This window comes from Eschscholzia californica, unplaced genomic scaffold (assembly GCF_041429995.1).
Source record: "Eschscholzia californica isolate CP2 unplaced genomic scaffold, dmEscCali1.0.p SCAF_3, whole genome shotgun sequence".
NCBI lineage: Eukaryota > Viridiplantae > Streptophyta > Magnoliopsida > Ranunculales > Papaveraceae > Eschscholzia > Eschscholzia californica.
In genome coordinates this window covers 31,230,004-31,248,666 of record NW_028238420.1, presented here as the reverse complement: position 1 = coordinate 31,248,666, position 18,663 = coordinate 31,230,004, and the positions used below count along the sequence as shown (strand labels likewise).

The following is an 18,663-nucleotide window of genomic DNA, read 5'->3' as shown; positions in this document are numbered from 1 at the left end:
GTGTTAGGGAATCATGACATTAGATCAATGAGTTGTGGTTTACTCCCATTTATTATTCTATGTAATTTATAGTAGCTAACATGGCAGAAAATTGGGTTACGTCTGAAACCTCTATTGAGAGAGTACCTTGGGAAATTTCAATTTACGCAAAGATAGGTGATTGAGCTTCATTTATAGACTTTTAGTTGATTAGTCCAACAGTAACGACACTCAGCAGTGTTTAACAAACTTGGTTAAGTATACCACCACAAAAATTATACTTAACAGTATCTTAATAAACGTTCGAACCAAAATCTTCTTATTAAGGTTAGACCTATTGTATGTCCTTATCAGTATCACGACCTTTCTGCCTTCGCGTTGTTTCTATGACCTTCAGGGTAGCTTCTAACCACTCTAAGTTCGGTTTTCATATCAGTACATGTTATTATTTTACTTTTTGATGTATCAAAGTTACATAAATATATTTCAAAAAAACAAAAATGAGCGGTACACGAGTACATATTCCTTGACCACGGGGTAGACTAATACCAGCTATGACTCGAGAACACTCGACTTCCCCGAGGATTGATCGCCAACTACAACAATGGTGGGTAGTTGAATTCCTTCACTCATAACTTGTAGGTGACGAAGCTTATCAACAACGTCAATAAGAGGACGAACACGATCTTTATAGTTAGATATAAGAGGTGGAATAGAATTTTGTAGAGTTTCTTTTGCTACAACTTTTGGGCTCGTAAAGCTGTAGTCATTGTCATTGTTGTGAGGGATTATAATCTGCTGAGTTTTGTCACCTCTTTGAGAAGCATCATGAAGCGGACGAGAAAGAGTTACTTTTTTGCTATCCAGGGTGCTTTCTGGGCTACTTATTTTGAACTTGGAAATTCTATCTTGAAGGGAAGCCATTGAGAGTCTAAAAGAGAGAAACAAAGCTAGAGAGCTAGAGATGGAGCTAGGAGGAGTTGGATAGGTAATTTGGTTGCAATGGTGGGTATAATCAGTTGATATTTATAGTGGGTTGGGGAAGTTGGAGATGGAAGAAGTGTTCATGCATTTAATAATGGAATTGGAACTTGATATTATTAAAGGTTAGTTAGTACTGAATTATAATGAGAAAACGTTTAGTCTGTCAAAAAGGTGTACCTACTCTAAATTTTGCAAACACAGTTTGCAGTTTACATTATGCAGAACAGATTGTTGCAAACACGTTTGCATAACAGATTGACTCAACCATGGTTTGATTTAAACTTCAATAAGAACGAGAACTATTTTGGAATAAAATAAAATAGATAGAGAAAAAGTTCAATCCAAAAATCTTGTTTTGCTACAACATAAGAGACCAACTAAACTAATTATGCATACATAACCGTCCAAGACCATTCTTCAACTGAACTCGTTGTAAGTCGGAATTGAACCCTTGCAAATGAAGACATCACCAACACAACATACAACCGAAACACCAATCGAACTACTCATCCTTTCGTGATGAAATTTGGAATAGTTATAATATATACACCAACGTCTTAAATTCAAAGAGAGCGCTGTTGTGGTGGGTGTCCCAGTGCGGGCGCCCCGTACGCACTGGCCCATCCATGATCCTGCTAAACCATGAATGGTACTTTGGAGCATCTTTTCTTTTTCTTACATAGATGTTTTTTTCCATATATTATAATAGTAACTATGATAAATAATATATTTAATATTACTCTTTTTCAGTTGAAAATATATTTAATGTTACTCGATAGATGAAAGAAAATAATTAAATTTAGTTTGCTTATTTTAGCTGAAAAAAACTTTTTCTCCACGAGCAAAAAAGCACCTAACCCAACCAAGTTTGGTGAACTGAAGAGGAAGTGTGGTCGTTATTAATCAAAAACTTTTTAACTTTTCTCTTCTTTGTTTTTAAAATTAATGTTTCCAAGTTTAATCAATTTCAAGAATACCTCTTGATATCTGTTGTTCATCTATTTATTATAACTCATATACATTCAAAAAATAAAAACTATTATTGAAATAATGAATTGAACGAAAAATTAAAAAGTTGGAAGAGAAATTATTAATTAAACTCGTAAACTAGATAAAAAAAATTCAAAGAATGACCGAAGTTAGAGTGTTATGTAAGCCATGAACTTACAAATTAGAAAGAAAAATTCATGGGAAGACCGAAGTTAGTGTTATGAAATGAACCTGAAAGGTTGCAAACCCAAGCAGAGGTGTCAAGTAATACCCGACAAGACCGGAGTCGATCTACGAGGATAGGAAGGTCACTCGGATATCGAAAGGTCTTATCCACCAGTCTAGATATCACTAGCTAACTTAGACTAAAACGAAAAGGAAGAAAGATAAACGAGGTGCTTTTAATCGAATAAGCAACAAAAGAAGGAAACAAGTAAAACTAAACTAAACAATCTAAGTAAAAGAACGAAAGAGATTCGAGAGAAGAGTCGGGAGACAAACAAGTGAGAGAGGTGTCGAAGTCTGTGAATCCGTGATAAACCTACGACTATGTGTGGGCCAATCTAATGTGCCGAAGTAAAATCGAAGTTCGACTCCTAAAGTAGATGCCTCTCAACACTTCGTATATCCGGAGATCATACATAGTCATACAAACATCCTAATCAGTTAATCATTACGTATGCTTGACTACATAAACCCTATTAGGGTTTGTTTGACTACATATGATCTTCAATGTGATTGTCTGCACTTATTAATCTTTTCTCTTAAAGATATAGATTGACTTTGGATGGTGCAAATATTAGATGTCAAGGGACATGGTGATGCATCCTAGTTAGCATCGGCCTTGTTCCTGTAACCATGGAATTCATCTTATTGATCATGGAAATGTATTTCCTTTGTCCTCGTCATTATGCATTCATTTTGTCACAGTCAACAAAAGAAGTATCTTGTTTTGGTATATAGATTAGTAATCACCACCTAAGTCAATGTGACCCGGATTCGTCTGATGAAGGGTATGTTCGATCTTCGTCTGGAGTTCCACATCTAGATTCACAACTTAAGTTAACGTAACTCAGATTCGTCTAGTGAAGGGTCAAGTCGACATTCGTCTGGACTCCCAGATCCAGAGGAAGGTTGGAAACCAGACGTCTGGGGCTAGATGAGGTGGATGAGAAAGAAAGGGAGCAGGAAAAAAGAGAAGAAATGGGAAAAAGAAGAAGGAAGGAAAAGAAGAGAGAGAAAGAAAAATAAAAAAGAATATATATATATATATATATTCTTATGTTTGAAAGTCCCAAGAAAATTAGCCGCCCGAAGACCTTTACCGCAGAAGATGATGAGGTGGCGAGATAGATGAGGTGGATGAGGAGAGATGTGATGAAATGGAAGAGAGAGGGGGATATGAGGTGTCTTTAATATATTTAAAGTTCTTAAAGATTAACTCAATTTTGACCCCGAAGGGCAGTCCCGAAAAAAGTTAAAATATTTTTGGTCCTTGAGGGCCAAATCGAACTACGAGACACTTATGAGGGTCAAAGCGGCGAGTTGGTCACAAATTAGCGGCAAAAACGAAATAAACTCAATTATATTTTTGCCTTTATGTTGCACTAAACTATTATCATGATAGAAATGCGGATATTAAAATAAGTGAAAATTTTTCACTTTGGTAAAAATATATTTTTGTATAGAAGGATAACAATATCATTAAGACATCATAGAAGTAGAAATTTATTGTTACAACGTGACGGATAAAATTGTCATTTTGTAACATAGAACGATAAGAATATCTTTTTTATGATATAAGGGTAAAAATACGTTCGTAGAATTTTGTTTGCACTGTTTTAATTGTTTAATTTCACCCACCTTCCTCACCACTACCTCTTTATTTCTCAATAAATCTTGTTACTTCAGTTTTAATTGTTAAATTTTTCATCTTACAATTTTAATTGGTTTCATGTTATCCCTTTCTGTAATTATTTCATCAACGGTCAAATCGTTAATCTACATCCCTCTTTGTCTTCTTTTCCAAAACAAACAAAATTTCAGTTTCTTCCATTCACAAATAATTACTACTCTAATTACCATACCTAGTTGAAATTATTATTTCTATTTGGATTTTAGAATTTCTGGTTACTGGACAAATATGATTCAAAGATTTCATCTTTGACGAATTCATGTATTGTTTTATTTTGTAAAATTTCTCAACAAATTAATTGTACTAAATAGCAATAAATTGGGTGTAGCGGAGTTGACGAGTTTCCCATGTATATCAGTATATGGCTGCTCAAACTTCTCCTGATTCTCATCTGATTTTCATTATCTCTGATTATGCTTCTTACGTTGGTAGTTTTTGCTGAAGCCTCTATAGAGCTACATTTCTCATGGCAAATCCTCAGCAAAGAAAGTTGTCTATGAAAGACAATCTAATTTTTGAAGAATACAGTAAAAGTGACACTCCCTTTGATTTCCATGAGTTTGATGTAGTTGGTCTAGATATCCATGAAGTACATAAAATGGTTGCAAAAATGGAGTAAATATGACTCAAATGTGCCGCACAAACAGGGAAACAAATAACCTACCTCTCATGATGTGCCCAAGGAAATCTTTTCGAAAGACGATGATGATGATCACAAAATCATTTTGCACGTTATCAAATTATCTAATTCGACAAGATTTATCATTAAAGATGATATTTATTTTAGGAATGCAACAACAAGTGTTTCAATTCATATATGATATAATGAGATGTATCAGTAGTTGCATACGAATCATTAAACAAATATATAAAAATTGTAAATAATTTTACCAAGATCATAGGGTCAATGGGTTTAGAGTCCGAAGATAATTTTAAATAGAAAATAAATCAACGAATTTTTGGGTATATGGCCCAAAAAACTGACCCTAATAAGAGATTAAGTCCCCTCTAATCCCATAAAGGGTATAAAAACCAAAATAATATTAGAAATAGATATCTAATCCTTTTGGTTCAATCTAGAGAACAATCACAAATCCCTAGAATAATTATACTTTATTAATACCCAGACTAACCTTTCTTAAATATCTAAACAGTTATAAGATCAAAATCGGTTAATATATTTTCCATTTTTATCTCACTGTTTCTCTCTCCAATCACGTTTTATATTAAGCAATCGTGATCTTATCATAATAAGCAAGTTTTGTAACTGATATCGTATAGTTTCTAATCATCTTTCTCTCTCTCTCCCTTCATCTGTTTCGAACGTAAATCCTCCATTAAAACAGAATCATTTGAGTTGCAGCAATCATAATCACCATTCTTAATCAGGTAAAACATTCATCTGATTATAACTTTCTTTGATTTTGTTTTAGTTTATGAAGATGTTGATTTACAATCTACATCTTCCATTAATGCAAAGAAATTGTTAAAACTTCATTAGAGCTAATCAAAGTCAGGTAAACAATCTTCTATCTAATGTTCTGTTTCATATGGATATGAATCTAGGATTTTATTTCTCTCTCTAAGGATCTATTGAATGATAGCTGGTTTGATGAATTAAACTCTTCATTACTGAATCTTACTTGACTTTTTAATACAGAAAGATTCAATCCTCTAAAGATATGTAGATTAAGCTTAATGAGATTGTACTTTTTGTTCAGATCCGGTTTTCAATCCTTCTGGATAATTGAATCGTGTTTTTACCGTACGGTTCATCGTAACAGAATTATAAGTTCCTGTACTTTATCATAAAGTATCATAGTTTATTGTAAATCATGCAAACATCAGAAGCTCAATGATTTTGAGCTTGTAAACTCCATTTCATAATTTCCTAATAAATTATATATACTTTATTAGGATGTTAATGAATGCTATATTATGGATAATAAATTACATGTTTGCAATACAACATTATGTATACTTTAATATAAATTAGAGTTCGTTTCTTTAACATAAAATATTCACAAAATTGTCTTCCATTAATGATTAATTTACCATAAATTATATATACTTTATTCTAATGTATGCTTGATTTATCATACATCAATATACTTTATGCTAAATTTATTTGTATTTAAATTATTTCAACATGTTATCACAGATGGATTCCCAGGCAGAATCAACAAATCAAATTAAGCAAATCAAATTGAAATCAGAGGGTTGGGATAAGATACTTACAGAAGTAGGACAACTCTTTCCCAGTGGTGCCAAAGCATTTCGATATGCTCTTAGGCAATATAGTATTAACATAGGACATGATTTCAAATTCTTGAAAAATGATACAAAGCGTGTTACTGCTGTGTGTCCTGTGGAAGATTGCAAATGGAGAGTGCATGGATCGGCACCATTAAAATGCGAACCGATGTTCATTTTGAAAGATTTGGAAATGAAACATGACTGTGCTGATTTCATTAAGAAGATCAAAAAACCCAAAATCAACAGTTCTTTTGTTGGTAAACTTATTCTTGATGATGTAACGAGAAGTCCAGATCGTTCCACTAAAAGTTTGAAGAAAGATTTCTTGAAAAACTACGGCGTTCGACTTCCATATTACTACACTTATGAGGGGAAGAAAGTTGCAATGAACGAAGCATTTGGCCAGGAAGGAGATTCATATGCAAAACTTAAATGGTATGCTGATGCCTTTTCACGGACAAATCCAAACAGCATAGTTCAATTAGAAATCGACGATGCTGGTCGTCGATTTCAACGAATTTTATAGCACCACATACTTGTATGGCTGGATTCAAATATTGTAGACCTGTTATATACGTTGATGGAACCTTTTGCAAAACTCTTTTCAACGGTTGCATTCTAGCTGCTGTTGCTAAGGATGGAAACAATGGTTAGTTGCCAAACTTTTTTCTAATTATAATAATATATTTCTTCAGTTTGTATACTTTAATGCCATTATCCATAATTTTAATATTCCATTCATGATTTAGAACAAAGTTTATATAACCAATATACATTACTTATGCTTTAGGTGTAATTTAGTAATATTTGATTACAGTATTATGGATTTATCTAACATATTTCGTAATTCCAGGTCTGTTTCCCTTTGCTTATGCTGTTGTTGACGCCGAGAATGACATTAATTGGGAATGGTTTTTAGGCCATTTACGCAATGTTGTGGATATGGAGAAGACATATACATTTATTTCAGACCGTCACAACGGTATTATCAACGGTGTTAAGAAAATTTTCCCTACAGCAAACCATTCTTTTTGTGTTTGGCATCTGAGGAACAACCTCAATTTAAGACTCGCTAATGGAGCTCGAAAATCTAAGTTCTTTCAATCTTTGATTTTTAAGGCAGCCAGAGCTATTCCCGAGACTGAGTATAATAATACTATTAACCAGATGATACAGATGGGTGGTTCCAAAGTTGCTGCATTTTTTCAATCCTTAGACCCTGCATCATGGGCAGATTCATTCTTCCCCGGTCCAAGGTTTGATCAATATAACTATACAAAATACGTTGGTACAAATCGCATATGTTTCTTATTAAAGTTTTCATAATTTAGGATTTTGAAATCATACTGTGTCTGACATTATGTATAATGTCAGATACAGCATCGTAATTTTGGACAATGTAATTGTAATGTAAACACCTTTTTCAATTTTTTAGATCATGATATAACTATATTATTTTGTTTTGTTCAAACAGGTTCACAGCAATAACTTCCCAACTATCGGAGTCCTTTAATAATCAAATCAGATATGCCCGTGTACTACCAATTACAGCAATGTTGGATGCAATACGTACCCATATAATGAACAAGATGAATGTAGCACGTGAATTGTCCAAGAAGTGGACTACGTTCTTGTGTCCAACCATCACTGATCTTTTGAAATCTAAACATGATAGTGCAGCTACTTGGAATTATGCACAGGCTGCACCACTCATATTTGAGATTTATTCTGATCCATCACATTGTGTTGATCTTCTAAATCTGACTTGTACATGTAGAAGGTGGCAGGTAGATGGGGTTCCTTGTGAGCACGCTATGTTGTGCATAAAAACTTTGGCTGACGATCAACAAGATTGTTTCTATGATCCTATATGGACAACTGAGTCTTATGTTAAGACTTACCAGGAACATATAATGCCAATCCCAAATTATGATGAGCCTCATTCATTTGATGAAGAATCAAAAACACTTACCAGGAACATATAATGCCAATCCCAAATTATGCCAATCCCAGGAAATTGAGGATATGTGGTAGGTGTAAGCAACCTTCCTACCACAATCGCTCCACATGTAGGGTTAATATTTGATGTTATTTATTCAGTTACAGTATAAACAATGTATCTCCGGTTCTTATTAATGACAAACTAATTGGAAAATTTCATTGTTTATGATAAATGTGTCATTTTGTTTCCAAATGTCTGCAAAATTTACTTTAAAGTATTCATTATTTAGGAGAAAGTTGTCCAGATTTATCATACACACTATAAGTTATTCATTAAATTATAATAATTTATGGAACATGATGAATTCCTCAGAAGAAATCATACTGAGTTTTTATCAGTACACTATATAAATTGATTTATCTTTATTATCACTAACATAAATTACTATAATTTAAATCACAATCCAAACATTTATATAATATAACCATATAGAGAATCTGTCATTAAATTGATTTTGGGTTCAAATACTGCTTGATATTATATTTGATCAAAAATTGTAGACCTTCCAAAAAAATTAAAAACTACACTATTATAAATTCTTTCTCCACTGATCTTTCGTTTCATTCAGAAGCTCGTACGTAACTTGCGCCCTCTTTCGTTGTGCTAAATTCGTCTAATCATCACTAAGAAATTCTTGTTGTACTCCCCATTTGAAATGTTTCATGAATAACAACTCCATTTGTAGCATAATAAAGGGACCACAATCCGCACTGTACATCATTTATAAATTAATGAAAAATTGCGCACCATGAAATATGTATCATTTAATCAAGCTGTGTAATAGTAATATGTAAAAAAAATATAACAAGGTTGTTACTTACTTCTCTCCTTGTTGATGATCATACGGCGTCTTTAACTCCTTACATTTCTTTTTAAATTCAGGACTAACATATTGTATTTCATGAAGCACATCAAGTATCTCCTGCGCATACTTCTTAGCATTTTCTTCGCAAACTTTACGTAGTTTGGTGTCGAAGAACAACGAGTTGTAGTGTGTCCAAGTTTGATCATAATAATCAAAAACAAGCAACGTCCAATGGATACCCCTACTTACATCTGTAATCATCGCATGTCACATTGGTGCAACTAAATACGACAGCAGCCCTCTATCAACCTCATTTAAAATCCGATCTTTGAATAATGCGTTTATGTTTGCTTTGGTTGCCTTGCATTTTATCATTGTCTGTACAATAACCATTAAAGATTTGGTCATCAAGTTTGCATTGTATCATATAAAAATTAAATTAAACATTAAACAATATGATATATTTCATGTAAATCTTAAATAATTTACAGCCTATAATCTAAAAGTTATGGTCTGAACATAAAAGTATACATAAATCTGCACCAATATGTTTACTGTTTGAGTGCAGCAGTCATGTTGTTGGGTAAATCATGAATACTTTATCATACATTATGCATTTCATAATATATACTTTCTGACAATTTATTGTAAATTATGTATACTTTATAAATTTAAATTCATAAGATATTATAAATTATCTGAACACTTACCCATAACTCTGCTCCAAGAATGAATACTTGTCCAGCTCCAACCATTACTTCAGAAAATAAATGTTTTGCCCACCAATTTATAATCTGAGCATCTGTCTCGCAATTCATCATTAGTAGGTCCAACTGTCTCCCTCTGATCTCACTCATGATTTGATTTGTCCAAACAAGTGTTCTGCATGTCGGATATTGTTAGTCAATACAGAAATATTACTAAAACTCATAAATATAATATTTGATAAAGCTCACAAAATGTCAGTTACAAACACAATACTAATACTTCAACAACATAAACATTGTTCACAAAATATAACATATTTAATATCTATTAAACCAATTACATGTTTTTTCCTTCTTTGCTAAACTCTGCCAACAGCCCCTTTTCATCATCTTTAACTTGTTTCCATACTTTGCTCTTCTTCTAGTTGCACAGTTTCTCGTCCTCATCTGATGCTGGTTTCTTCCCCTTAGTATCTTCCACAGTTTCGACATTCACGACCTCCTTTTTTGACATAGTAGCATGCTTCTTAGTTACCTTAACTTCCATTAATTTTGGATCTGCCTTTTCAGTATGCTTTCTTGTCCTAGGGGCTTCCTTCACTCTCTTGATAAGAGAATTTTGCTTAGGTGTTTTAACAGCATCATCTTGTTTCAATCCTACTCCTTTTGATGCTTTTGACTTTGTCCTTGGCTTCTTTACTGTCTTTGGTGAAGGCTCTACAAAATCATCATCTTCATCTATTTGTACATCTTTTCCTTTGTAAGATTTTGCAATTTCTGCTATACCAGCAAAGTCACTTGGCTCATTATCATCAATACCCAGGTCAAATGTTGGTGTGCTACTATAAACTCTGTCTTCAACCGCTTGATACTTGACTATTGCTGTGCATGGTACATTTTCATCAACTTCTGTACAAAAAAAAAAAAAAAGAATTTCAGATAAATAATGCATATTTATATATTTGTAGTGAAACAAATCATCTAAACAAATCATAATGTCGTTTAAAGTATCTATAATTTAAGATACAGATAAATAACAGATGTTGAAATTATGCATACTGTATGTAATGTAATACCAACATTTCTAATAAATTCAAAAGTGAAAATGTCTCACCAAAGTTGTTGCCACCATCATTGTTATTCTCACTATCCTGCTGATTATCACCATCATCAACAACATTTTGCTCAACATCTCTATCTTCTTTTTTTCACTATTTTCATAACCACCTTCCATTCCATCTTCTTTACCTACATCTTTATCTCCCACATTACTTTCAAGACCAAAATTACTTTCATCATTTCCATCATTACCTTGATCTTCACATTCCTCCACATTAACTTTTTCCTTCAACTTAAGTTGATCCTTCAACTCAGCTATTTCTTTTCTCAACATCTCTATTTCAACATCTTTAGACTTCATTCCACTCTTTAGAGATTCTATCATCTCTAGCATATCAATTTTCTGATCATAGGTTAATTCAATATCAACCTTTTCAGTAAATTTGAGCAAACCATGCTCTTCTTCATTTTCTTCTTCTTCAACACTAACAATTACCTGCATTTGAACATTAATCATCATCCCAAAATTTCATGGCCAAATTATTATTGAATTGTAAATTATACAAAATTTATTATGAAGAACATATATTTCATGATTTCTTCCGAATCAGATAGTATTCATTTATCAGTGTTTAATATAAATTATATATAATTTATGCTAAAATATAAATTAGTGTTATAGAAATTATACCTGATCTTCTTCAAGTCCGGCAATATCGATCTCCATTCCATTACTAAAAGCATCAACTGACCACCTCAAGAACCTTGGATATTTTGTTGCATTCAAAGGATTCTTAGGATAAAGGGATGTGTGCATGCATATCCAGAACTATAAAACAAAATGTAAAATTTCCACATCACAAAACTATTATAAACATAATTTTATGTAAAGTATATTATTTCTAAATAAATTCTAACAGAGATCATGTAAAGTATGCATACTTACAGGTAAAAGTAACAGACAACCAGATGCTTTGGTTGGTTCTTCAGCATGTTTGTCAATGGTTTCCATCATGTAAGAGTGTATGGCTCTTGGCCATGACACCCTATTGATAGCCCTTCTCGACATTATGTTCTTATAAATGCTTGGCAGAACAGTGAAACCAGCCAAAGTTGCAAACAAGAAATTGGCTGCTAACAACATGATTAAAAGACTCACAAATTCGATTGCTGGTTCATGGTTTCTAATACATCTCTGTAGTGCCATTGCAACATAAGCACTTGAAATCCCCTTGTTTTTGTTACTTGACTTTTTTATAGGTTCTTCAAAATATTTCATTAGAAAGGAACACTTGAAGGGATCTTGTTCATGAAACTTTGGAAAAGCATCGTATTCTGCACCCTCCATTGGCATACCAAGCAATAGGGATACATCTTCTGGTTTAAACTCTAACTCAACCCCACCAATAACGAATTTCTTGGTCGATTTTTTGTATCGACATAGAATATCTAGAATTGCACATATTGGACGAGTATTATAGTTTTCCCTAAGGATGAAACCCTCTGCCATGGAATCAAAAAGCTTTGAGAAAGGTGTATTGCCAATCTCTTCCTTCATCTCTTCCGTCATGTACTGACGGTGGCTTGTAATCAATTTGATTGGTTTACTCAAGCTGTATCTGAAAGGATTGAAAATCTTCCCCTCTGGTATTATCTTCTTTTCACCCACTATGTCAACAGTACGGCAATTGTTCTCTTTTTCCTTCCCTTTCTTTGTTGTTGAGCTTGCTCCCACCTTTTACATAAATTTGAAACATTTATATGTAAAAATAACACTCTTTCATGTAAATTATCTATACTTTACCATAAATTAAGATAATGGATAGAAATTATTAAAACTTTCTCATAAATCATACCTCTTTGACAGAAAGTGTTTTGTTTTTCGACTTTTTAACAGCTTCACCTTCTAAATTGGATGAGATATCTTTGTTTTTGGATTTCTTTGCAGGAACTACTTCTTCCTCTGATGCTTTCCTTTTTAATGGACTTCTTCTGAGTGGTGTAGAATCCTTGGTAGCTTTAGGTGTCACTTTTGTCTTCGGTGCCATTGAATTATCCTGCAAGCGAAATTAAAATGTTCTCATTCTTCTAGAACCCTAAAATCACACTTTACAGGAAATTTCATGTAATTTATACATGATAAAATGAAGATTAATAACATCATGAAACCAAACAACTTGAAATCATATCAAAAACCCTTACAAACTCACCAAAATCGGCCAAAACACAATACTAACCGTAGCCCCCCAAAAAACAAAGAATCATAAATTTATTGAATGATATCAAAACGATTCTTCATTATCACATAACAGTATGTATAATTTATAATACTCATCACAAATTTTAAGTTGTATTACTAAGCTTACAACTTCAATAATAAGATCAGAACGTAAAAAAACCCTAACAATCGAACCAAAAATCTTACCATAACGATGCAACTAACTTCTTTATGATGAAAATCTAACATGCAAAACCGGATTTATAATGGTTTTCACCTGACAGTAACGATGGTTCAAAAAACAAACGACAGAACTAAACGATGAGGGATTTCATCAATACCTTTTCACCTGAACCGGAAATCTCAACCGAAATGTTTAAAGATTAAGAAGGTTGATGAAACAACAAGATTCTTGGCTTTCGATGATGGCGATTCAGTGTTTGATTTAGGGTTTTTCACCATTTCGTTTTAGGTAAAAACCCTGATTTACCTAAAACGTTAAAAGAAGAGAGAAAAAGTTGGGTAAGTAAAAATCGAAATTTCCTATTAATAACCCATAAATTACGGATTCTTTCCGTTACAAAATCTCCTCGCGCAGCCAACAAAATAATTTCCGTCTTTATTGCTTAGGGGACACAAACGTAAATCCTATAGGATTTATAAGGTTTTTTTTGTCCATAGAGTAAAAGGACTAAATATCCATGTTTCACCAAGATTGGACCCTAAACCTTTTTTGATTATTTTTTTGGTCTATATCCCCACGGACCCTAAATCAACTAGGAGTAGTTTCAGGGGCGTGGCAGAGGGGGTGCCATAGGAGCGACGGCACCGGGCCCCCCTCGAACAACAAGCTGTAATCGAAGGATTGAGGGCCCCAATTAACCAATTTTGGTATATATTTTTGACGTCTAAATCTTTACATGTATATGGTTGTAGCTTTGTTGGCAAATTGCTTGTTTTACAAGCTTCAGGTCATAAGTTTTTTCTTTTTGTTGAAGTTCAGGTCATAAGTTCAACACCCAGTCCTTTCATTTTTTTCCATCTTCTACAAAAAGTTAATTGTAAGTACCTTAAGAAGCAACTAGTGAAAACCAATCAATCCTTCCACCACAACCAACATACAACCATAGATTCTCACATATCCAACACCATAACAACAACAACAACAAACAATCAAAAAATGCTCTGCATGATGATTTCCCCTTGATCGGCGTTTAGAAGACAGCAAATTAGTCAAGTGGAGGTAGCTGAGAGAGTGGATTTATGCTCAAATCGTCAAATAGCAAGGCTTCTTTCAATAATCAGGAATGAAATCTCTATTTTCATAGTAGCTTCTTAATATTATTAACCTTTTATTTGATCTTCTTCTCATATTAGCACTTGATCTAGGGCTTTTGATTTTATTTAATCTGCATCCTAGCTTCTCTTGGTTCAGCTTCTTATTTCCATGCTAGGTTAGGAATTTGATAGATAGTCAGTAATCAGTCTTGTATGGCTATTTTACTACTTCACTTGGTTATTAGCCTTGCGTCTATAGAGGTCGAGATTAGAGCTCGTCAAATGGTGGTTGTTTTCATCCCTATTCTGTTAATCGATGACCAAACCCTAGGTTCAAACATCTCTTCTATCTCTACTAAACATAATTTAAACCTTGGATCTTCATCTACCATCTTTCATGACTTCACCAATAATGCTTTTAACGCCAGGGATCAAATTATGTTTATTTGGATCCATAGATTAACCTTGTGGCTCATGAGTTCGTATCGATTGTCTTATAAGAGGTTTAACATTAGTATTAACTTACCTTTCGATCCAGGAAGACACTATGATTCACATAGTTATGTCCATCTTCGTAGTCCACCTTTGGTTTCTCATCTCTCAGCTCAATCTCTGTCGATTACTCTTGTGTTTGATTTACGAATAGATTTAACTACTTATCCAAATTCCTTAACATGTTCACTTCCACCCCTATTCGCAATTCATTTGCGAACATTTGTCGGATTAGCAGGGTATTCATACTCGGGCTATAACGGTGATCCCATTTACCAGGTGTCTGATCAGATTCTACTTTGTGGAACTCGAGCTGATACGGTCTCTGTATATGGAGAATACTGGTGGGATAACTCAGAATCTTCATTTGGTTCCACCTTACGGACATCCTTGTTTCGTTTTGAAACTTTGGGTGTCTGTTTAACCCATCTTCAATGTTACAGGAAGTCCGGTACTAGTTTCATCTTTCAATCAACCGAAACGACTCTCAAGACCACATTACATGTCATCCTTTTGCAGAGTTGGCAGGATGATAAGCTACAGAATGAAGGAAGCTCCACTAATCGAAGCGATATTATGCAATTCCTCAATTCTGTAATTTTGTTGTTTTACTTTGTTTATGGTCATGTATGTTTTTCTAATTTGGATCATGTAATAGACTCTTAATTTAATGCATTTGCTTTCAACAAAAAAAAGTACCTTAATTGGTGCCCTTTTAAGATAGTGATGAGGCATTTTCATTCTCTTTTATGGAAAATAATTCTTCAATGTGTTTATGTAAAACTATAATTTAATTTCTTTCGTGAAAGAATGTACTGATTTTTTCGTAACTAATTCAAAGAACAAAATACGTATTTAACTTCTATGCTTGTTTATATTTATCGAAATAGAAGAAAATCTTATGTAATTCCAAGCAGAAATTTGAATTTGCTACATTACATTACGCATAAAAAATTAAATTACTCCTTATAATAGAAGGGCTCTAGATAATGTTTCGCACCGACACCGTTTTTGTCAGCCACGCCACTGAGTAATTTACATGTCTAACCTCTCTTTTCTCTACTACTACCTAACCTATCATAAGTTAAATAAAATTACCTAGATTAGAAGTACAAATAGTTGTCAACAGTTGGTAGCCAAAGTGGTTCTAAGGTGTTGACATAAACTCCAGAAAGCCCTGGGGTCCCAGGTTCGAATCCCAGAGAAAGGTGGAAATTTTTTTGAATTGGGATTATTAGAGTATAAATAATGTTGTTGGGCTTCAGGCCATTTTCTTGTTGAGCTATAGGCCCGGTCTTGTTATTGTTTGAGTGGGCGGTTATCGAGCTTATCACATTTATGATGTATCAAATGCCAAATATCACAACTTACATAGATCGTAGTCGTCTTCCAAAAGTTTCATAAAAATAACTCATCAATAAGAAGTCTCCATCCCTACAAAAAGTTGTCTTTTCCTTTTAAATAAATGTTTTCGTAATCGTTTTACCCACAGAAAATCTATCATAACTCTCTCTTCTTCAGTTCACCGAGAGAAAATCTAGAGAAATCACAGAGGAAAAACCATCCACGCTTTTTAGTCTTCACCTGGAGAAAACCTAGAAGAACATGATGCTTAATTGATTAAATTTCTTCTTTTCATATTCTCATTTTTTTTTCAACGATAGATTGTTGTCCCGTGCATAGTTTTGTTATTCTTATTCTTAAAGTTAGGATATTAATTTTTTACTTAAAAAAAAATTCTTCATATCTTGTCCCATTGTTTCTCTCTCTACAATCTAGTTTTCTTCAGAATATTTACATGAAAAGTAATTAGATATTTTGCAAATATTTTGTATATTCTCATATCATTTACTTGATTCTAACAACATATTTACGTTTTATAATTTTCTAACTTACCCAGAAAATCATTACGCTTTTTGTAATTTTGAATGAGTGATTTTGTTTTTGCAGTCGGTAACGCCTTCAAATTTGTTGTAGCACTTCTTTGATTTTGCATAAGCTGTGGAAATTTTACCAACATTTTATAAACATAACAATGTTACTCTAAAATGACTTTATCGAGAGTAAAACTGTACAGATTTTCCGTAAAGTTTCACATTTCGATTCTTTTACCTTGTTTTATTTATCATTCCATGAATTACAAATACTTGTTTGAACACTAACATGTTTTACAAATTTATTAACAAGATTGTGCAGGATTGTGGTTGTATGTGATTTTGCACGTAGATGAATTTGTGGTCGAATCTAACTATAAGCATTTTCACACGGAATGTTAGCCAAAGATTTAACAATACAAGTGCAAAGGAAGAAGTTGAATTAACTTGGTTGTTACTGGATGAGCTGAAGGATAAATGAAAAAAAATCTTTAAGCTATTAGTTCATGTAATGGATTACGTTGCAATTGATTTAATGTAGTGTAGTTAAACCCAACTTATTTATGTTTGTAAAAATATGATGAATTCTTTAGAGCTTAGAAGATGTTGGCAAAGTTTCGAAAATTATGGAAAAATCAAAGAATGCTACAAGAATATTGACAATGTTAGAAAAAATTATATATATATATATATATATATATATATATATATCAGTTTACATGCATATTTTAAATGAAAACAAGAATGAGTTTTTATTCTAAGATATAATTGTGTTGTTAAAATTAGTAAAAGGCCCGAAAACAAGATTGAATCTATATAAATTTGTACTCTGTAACTTTTTTTCGTACTGATAGAGTGATGACCGAGAGCATCTCGAAAGGCTTGAACCCCTTCTCAAACTCTTGATCGACGTGGATGAAAATTGGACCCCAAGCATCTGCCTCAGTTAATTTCTATTTAAGGTAACAACTATAAGAATTTGCATCACTGAAATCCATTCAATGATTGAATAACTGTTCATAAAAATGTAAAAACATTATGTGTAATAAGAATAAAGGAAATTCTAGAAAAATGCTTAAAATATTGTTATCCTAATTGGAGTAATACAGGAGAATCAAGGAAATGGTAGAGAAATGTTAAAAAATTGGTTAACATAATGTAAGTAAGTCAAAAAACAAATGATACATTATTATAGTGTTGTTACGTCGATAAGATGGCAGAAATATTTCATCTTTAAAAAAAATGGTTGAATTTCTAGCGACAAACAAAAAGGTAACTATGGTGGTCGAAATATTTTCAATCTTGGTCTTTTTAGATTTTTATTAACTAATTCATAAGTACACTGTTAGACTAATTTTTCATTTTATGTTTTTATTTAGTTTTATAGTGTTTATTGATTTAGGAGTGGATATATGACTAATTACCCTTATTATTGGACCTTAGACTCAAAAATTCTTTTGCATATCTCGAATTTATTGTCCACTATTTGTATTTCATAAGGGGCATTGCTTCCACATGTACGGTTGGGGTTATGCTAATTAGAATCATGATTGTACAATAAATGACATCAATACATCATGAACTTTCTCATTTTAATTTGCAAAATACATCCACCATTTTTAAGAATATATTATAGGAAAGTTTGGTCAAAACTACGTCTAAATTTTTTTGTTTAGGTGAAAAGAAACCACTCATTTTTTTTCGTCTTTCAGTTCCTTAATCAAGAGTTTTCCAACAGTTGCAATAGCTTTGTAACAACTTGCAACAGCTTCCAACATGATTGCAACAAATATTGGATTTTTAATCAAACAACACAAATAATTGGAGTTTTAACCAAACAAATTACAAAATATGGACTTTTAATTAAACCAAACAAAATATAACTTGTCTTTTTAACTTACAAAAATTTAAAATCGGGTCTTCAACCCAATCTCTTATACATTATAGCATAGTAACTAAGATCATGATAATAGAGCATGTTAGTTTTGCAAAAAATAAAAAGTCTTCGGTATAGGGACTTATCTGTAGTGTATCGAGACTCAATTAGTAAAGGGACATTGATCCTTTTAGTAAGTAGATTTTTTTCCAAAAAAACTTAATAAGT

The 18,663-nt window shown here is 32.7% G+C and overlaps 2 protein-coding genes across 3 annotated transcripts; one reads left to right on the top strand and one right to left on the bottom strand.

Moving 5' to 3' along the window:
* The first annotated feature begins 6,664 nt into the window (after positions 1 to 6,664).
* Positions 6,665 to 10,402, top strand: LOC147549512 (uncharacterized). The gene is made up of 4 exons (XM_086668315.1): positions 6,665 to 6,773; positions 6,978 to 7,380; positions 7,599 to 7,927; positions 10,209 to 10,402. Exons 1-4 carry the CDS (start codon positions 6,665 to 6,667, stop codon positions 10,400 to 10,402), a joined length of 1,035 nt encoding a protein of 344 aa, XP_086524441.1.
* LOC147549511 (uncharacterized) lies at positions 9,901 to 13,684 on the bottom strand. 2 transcript variants are annotated; one of them, XM_086671966.1, is made up of 4 exons: positions 12,554 to 13,684; positions 11,389 to 12,432; positions 10,753 to 11,193; positions 9,901 to 10,547 (listed from the first exon to the last, which is right to left on the bottom strand). In XM_086671966.1, the coding sequence occupies exons 2-4, from the start codon at positions 11,512 to 11,514 to the stop codon at positions 10,515 to 10,517; spliced, it is 600 nt and encodes a 199-aa protein (XP_086528092.1). In that variant the 5' UTR covers positions 11,515 to 12,432; positions 12,554 to 13,684; the 3' UTR covers positions 9,901 to 10,514. Both variants share the same exon structure in this region; 1 of them encodes a protein (XP_086528092.1).
* Positions 13,685 to 18,663: the final 4,979 nt, after the last annotated feature.

Bases quoted from the DNA above. Each gene is read 5' to 3' on its own strand.
- LOC147549511 (XM_086671966.1), bottom strand. From the start codon at position 11,514: ATGCACACATCCCTTTATCCTAAGAATCCTTTGAATGCAACAAAATAT. The intron at 11,194-11,388 runs GTATAATTTCTA...GTTCAAATGCAG, and splicing joins CCGGACTTGAAGAAGATCAG to GTAATTGTTAGTGTTGAAGA. The intron at 10,548-10,752 runs GTGAGACATTTT...TTTTTTGTACAG, and splicing joins TGATGGTGGCAACAACTTTG to AAGTTGATGAAAATGTACCA.
- LOC147549512 (XM_086668315.1), top strand. From the start codon at position 6,665: ATGGCTGGATTCAAATATTGTAGACCTGTTATATACGTTGATGGAACC. The intron at 7,381-7,598 runs GTTTGATCAATA...TTGTTCAAACAG, and splicing joins TCATTCTTCCCCGGTCCAAG to GTTCACAGCAATAACTTCCC. The intron at 7,928-10,208 runs GTGAGCACGCTA...CTGCCTTTTCAG, and splicing joins GCAGGTAGATGGGGTTCCTT to TATGCTTTCTTGTCCTAGGG.